At 35.5% G+C, this 6,000-nt stretch overlaps 1 protein-coding gene across 1 annotated transcript in view; it reads right to left on the reverse strand.

Moving 5' to 3' along the window:
- The window catches only part of LOC128867063 (uncharacterized), a 46,858-nt gene extending 42,110 nt beyond the window's left edge, over nt 1-4,748 (reverse strand). The window contains exons 1-2 of the mRNA XM_054108158.1: nt 4,739-4,748; nt 727-1,174 (exon numbers count right to left, since the gene is read on the reverse strand). Of these exons, the coding sequence (XP_053964133.1) occupies nt 727-1,174; nt 4,739-4,748 (458 nt within the window). The remainder of the gene's footprint in view (nt 1-726; nt 1,175-4,738) is intronic.
- Nucleotides 4,749-6,000: the final 1,252 nt, after the last annotated feature.

The following is a 6,000-nucleotide window of genomic DNA, read 5'->3' on the forward strand; positions in this document are numbered from 1 at the left end:
AGCTCCTTAGGAAGGAGCAATTGCAGGTGTTCCTCCTCTAGTAGGTACGAGCTCAGGATTCTGTGTCTCCTGTGGCCTAATGCCTCACAGCTGGTGATTAAGTGTTCCATAGACTCCTCTTCATCAGAGTAGAACTTGCATAATCTTGTACTAGATAACCCTATTGTGCTCCACAGAGTAATCTGAGGCCCTTTTTATCTAGGGTTAGAACAGATTTTGCTCTGTTGGCATTGAAGTTCAAAAACTTTTTGGAGTGATTAAGGCCGATTGTGCCGTTCCAGTGTTCCCTGATTTTAGTTTGGATCCATTTTTTGGTTTCCTCTTATACATTATTTTTCTTAAAGCCGATAAATGGGGTTGGCCCAATAAATAGCCCTTCTGCCCCTTTTTTGGCATATAAGTCTGCCTTCTCGTTTCCCAATACGCCATTATTAAAGACTCTTAAAGGCAATATTCATGATAAAATTTCATACAATTTTTCTTTTCAAATAATTTAGATCAACTTAAGCTTACATTAAGAAAGCGCAATATGTCATAAAAGATACATTATGACATTTAGAAATAAAACAGCAGGTGGTCCAATATTTTGTAGCCACCTATATTTCTTCACAATGGCTCTACCACACTCCTGTCTTTTTTCATTCCAGTTGGGAGCCCAGTGCTATTTATCTTCACATATGTATATGTATGTATGTATATAATAGCATGCAGCTGTAGTATACTTACGCGCCAAGTACGGTATAGAATTCCATTGTAAAGTGATAGTAGCAAATACGTGGCGGTTCACCTTCACGACAGGCGCGCGCACACTCATCTGGTGCCGATAATGTTGGATTGCGTCTCAGTTCGGCGGTGGCACTGGTGGAGAAATCTAAATGACGGAATGGGGACTGTGGATTTGGATCGACTACGGTGTTCGAAATGGTCGGATAGCGTGCCGTATTGAATTTGGGCAAATTGCCACGCGAATTAAGATAACCACTGCCAACGCTGAGCGTATTCACCACTCCACCGCTACCTAAACTGTTGCCATTCAACGGAAGCGGGCTGGGTATGCTGGCGCCCAGTGAGGGATGTGTTTGTACGACGCCATGTGAGGCCGAGTAGAAGGGTGAATCCAATGGCGATGAGGTGACAATGCGTGGTGTAAATAGCGAAGCGGCGGGTGTTTGATCTGGAAGAAGAGTAAAAAATAATAATTACTTAAAAGTTTTTAAAATGTGGCTATTTAAGCTTATTGTTATTAACCATATCAAAATCGAAAAAACAAAACTAAACAAATGGCTTCAAAATATTCAATCATAGTAATATCTCTAAGTAAAAGTAAAGTGATCTTTTCATCTAATGAAATATTTTTAATAGAAATCACCATTAATTTTTTGCACTGCTTAAAAGAAGAGATTGTGGTCATTTCTGTATACTTTTGCAGTAAATCAGCGCTATAATAAATGAAATGACGGGAGTAAGTGGTTACCTATTGGATATATAAATATTTAAGGAAAATATGGGATGCCTACATAAGATAGTATACATGTTTTGAAATTTCAAAACCAAAAAAAAAAACAATATTATAACATTTTTTTATGTGTTCGTTTGTTTCTCATAAAATGCATGGAGAGAAGTGACCTTCCTATTTTGTGGCCTATATTCATTTTTTGGCTTAGGAAAGGGTAAGTTCTGCTCTCTTATTCAAAAAGTAGTGGAAAGACAAAGAAGATCATACTGCTACAGTCTGCAGGGTTCATTGCAATCAAACTCAGTAATGGCAAGCTTTAACCTAAAACTATTTAAAGATTGAATGGTTTTAAATAAGAATTATTTGGAAATCGTTATAGGAATCGTATATTTAATTATCATCTTTTTAACCTGGGAATATACTCCAATGTGTAGGCTCTGTAGGGCGGAAAATGAAACCACCAAACGGGTGCTGACATCGTGCTCAGTACTGGTGCATAAGCAAAAAACAACAGTTTGTGCCAGAGGCAGAAATAAAATATTAAAATTTGTTGAGGAAACTGGACTCAGAAATACTTTGAGTCCATGAAGAGCGCACAATAGATCTATCAGGTCGCAGTGTTCAGTCACCTCATAACAATAATACCAAAATACAATGATTTATATAACACAAAAAGTATTTTTTTTTTTAATTTTTAACATCGAATCAATATTTGTAGGGAGTTTGAGTGTTTTCTGTTAAAATGTATTAACAAAAAGAAAAAGAATACTCCAGGATAAATTTTGAAATTGGGGCTTTGGGTAACAACAATAATATTTTTAGGACTGCTCCATGAAAACTATCTCTTTGGAAATTTAAAAAAAAGTATTACAGTACTCATATTTGTGAAAAGTGTTTCTTTGTTTATATTTTAAGAAAATACATGATTTATATTTTATAAAAAGTAATCTTTAATTTTTAACATCGAATCAATGTTTGAATGGTGTTTGACTTTGTGCTGTTAAAATGCCTGCAAGGGTACTCGAGATTATATTTAAAATTTGGTCCCATTGAGAATGCCTCTTTTGAAACTCGGGAAAACCTAGTATTTTTTAAGTGTTTACGGTTTTATATAAAATGTATGAAAGTATAAAATGTATATAAATGAATTATAATTCACGCAGATACTTTACTTCTAGGGGTGGTGTCCCTGAATGGTATATTTTGGTTTCCATTGCCAATTCACCTTTGTGGTCATAAACGAAGGTCTAAGTATATCTCAACTTCAGTCATTATGTATCTAATCATCGCCCGTTAGTCAAATCATCTCTTTAAACTTAGGAACGCGATCTGTTTTTGCTTCTCAATAGCTTTGAAATCAAATGAGGTAAGACGTGACCGAGGCCCAAATGGTATTTTAAAATTGTTGGAATTGATCGACGCCTAGCGATATCACAGGAATGATGAACTGGCTTAATAGAACACCCATGAGGCGGTGTCTTTGGTAAAATAATGTGAGAGTTTCCTTTATTGGCTGTGTTCTACTCTTAAATAGGTGAATCTCGAGGCAGCTCAGCGACCGCCGACACGCGAAAGTTTGAAAACACTTTCGGTCACGTTTGGATCGGAGTTAGTCGATAGAATGTCTAGGGCTATTTAAGCCGTAAGTCCTTCAATGGTTAGAGGCGCAAAAGAACATTGCATGATCAGCAATTACGAGGTGAGACAGGGATGGTTATGGTGGAGAATGTTCCGGGCGAATTATCTTAGCAGCTGTTACTTCTCCGCATCTAGACTTTCGGCTAACGCTGCTTTTTACTTCTTTGTCTGTAGAGCTAAATATAGCTTGCTGCTCTGCTTTTTCTTTCCGAGTTCTAAATTAGATATGACCGAATACCATACCAAGCCTTTGGAGTAGCACCAACCAAACTCCAATGCAAACGGAGGTTCTGAAAAGAAAAAGGGGCTCTTAGAAGAGAATGGTAGACCTTCGCTGACCTGAAGAAGGAGTATAGAAACGGATATAAAGAAAATCCACAAAAGCTGGAACGAGTTGAAGAAGATTACCTCTGATAGAGTCGAATGGAGGAAGATTGTTGTGGCCCTTTGCTTCTTCGCGGAACGGTAGGAAATTATATGGATATTTGGGCTCTTACTTTTTAACTCCGCCTTTGTTGCTATCAGCCTTCAATATTAGCTGACTGCAGAATTATGTTTTTGTTAGCATGCACCATTTTTTATTTGCTCTCTCTTTCTAATCGACATCATGCGAATATCTACTGTGTTTGCTTCTTCTTTTCCTAACCTCTCTTGCGATTTAATTATGATATAATAAACGATCTTTTTGCTTGTCCAAGTGAGTCTTTCATCTCTTCTGGGCTATCATATCATCTGAACGGTTGATGCGGCATGAAAAAAATTGGAGCCAGGCTACTGATTATCAACGGATGATTTTGAGCGCTTTTGCCTTAATTTTCTTGATGTGTTGTTCAGTTAATGCTTTGGAAATCAGTTATTATTTTGGAACAGGTTTGTAGCACAAGCAAGTTCTTTTATATCAAAGCGTTTTTGGTCCAAGCCTGGTCACGAAATGTCTTTTGCAATAACTTCAATATTTGTGCAGCAGAAAACTCATTTCACAGCAAACTTTAATGTAGCTTTTTTTAGCTTTCAAGATTGCTAATAAATAATCTAAATCTTGAATTTGAAAAATTGACACAGTATTCGACATCAGAAATGCTTCGAAAACTCCTAGGTGTACGTTTTAAGCTGGAAATATTAAATTAAAAAAAGTTGCCGCCATTTTGAAATTTCCGATGTTGACCACATTATGGATTAAGGATCTTTAAAAACAAAATCATTGATATTAATTTATATGTGAAACTGCTTTATTCTCTCGAGACTTTACCATTTCTTCATAGTTGCAATTATTGAAAATTATTAAAAAATTGCCCGTTTATATTAGGTTCCCAAGTTCCTAAAGCTTTTTACAAAAAATATACATCAGAATAGAATATAATACAGCCTGATTTGATAAATTTGGGACTACTTTTGCAGTTGGGTCAAATAGGCCCCAGGGCATATACTGAAGGGTTAAATTGTAAAAATTATGTTCTATTACTTTTGTAATCTTCGATAATGTTTTTTTATAATTTTATTTTACGAAATTATTCAATACAAAAGTTTCCAATAATTGAATTATTCTTACCATTTTAATCTGGTATGCCTTCATGCAACAAGGCAATTAAATTTTTTGAAAACCGAAACTATGCAAATAGCAAACAATTGCTCATTGTTCGTTACTTCCTAGCATTTTGGCTTTAGACCATGCTAGTCAATATTAAAATTTTTATTTTTAATTTGCGTGTCATTGCCGGCGTGAAAATCAGCACGAGGCAGTTTACATAATTCCGTTTGTTTTTGGAGCATAAAATTAAACGTACAAAACTTTGGCAATGTGGAAAAAGAAAACGCAACAATCGAACTGAATATAACAAATAATGCAACAATAAAAATTACTAATAATTAGATATTCTAAATTTAGAAAAAAATATGTATGTTAAATAAGAAAAAAAAATCGCCTTGAAAATTTAGACATAACTAAGCAAGAAAGTATTTTTAAAGTGGTGGTACCAGCTGGGCAGAACAGGGCCAGGCCGAGCAGTGCTGAGGTTGAGCTATTTTGGGTTGGGCTGCATTTGCTTCGTTGTACAATTCAGTCACTGATTAAGCTTAATGAGCTAAACTCTAATTATAATTGAAACTATTGAGGCGGCGATTCTTTTGATATTCTTTCTGCAGTTGAAAAAAAAAAACTTATTGAAAAAAAAAAAGATCTAATACTAATACAAGAATGCATAGATTTTAACGAGTGAATGCCAACATTTTTGTTTTGAAGACGAATGCGTAGTCTAGAATTAATTTATTATGTCAGATTTTTCAATAAAATGTGATTAAAACTCCTAATAAAAATATTTTTCGCAGAAGTCTTTTACATGTTTTAAATTTCAGACCTGTGTATGCACCCTTAGAAAGCTTTTTTTATTTGGAAATTTTGAAATATTACTGTCGAAATGCTGAGCCCACCACACGGGCGATGTATTTATGTATACTTGAAAAAAAAGAAGAAAACCGACCTCATTCGATTACTTCATACGACAAAAATCAATTTTTTTGTTATCCAATAAATAAAGCATCCAATAAAAAATAATTAAGTATATAATTTTTAATTTTCTCTTTCTTTAATGTTTAAAAAAACCTTAAGGAACATTCAGAACAAATTCTATCCTGTATCATTGTCGAACGTATTCTTCGTATTCTCAACACCTTGCTAAGAGCTAGAGCAAAATTCTTTTTGTGGACTTTGAGCGCGGATGGTTCCATGTGTAGAAGTCCACGCAAGTGGGGAAAGTTACTGATCGCCATTCACCTGGGAGTGGCCAGGACGATTCTTCTACATATGGTCCAAGCAGCTCACAACGTCCGGGATTAGCCCACGTATCCTCTGGGTAGCTTCCGAACACCCGTTCGGGAGTGAGCTAACGTGAGAAGGCGAAGCATCCCAG

The sequence above is a fragment of the Anastrepha ludens genome, chromosome 6 (assembly GCF_028408465.1).
Source record: "Anastrepha ludens isolate Willacy chromosome 6, idAnaLude1.1, whole genome shotgun sequence".
NCBI lineage: Eukaryota > Metazoa > Arthropoda > Insecta > Diptera > Tephritidae > Anastrepha > Anastrepha ludens.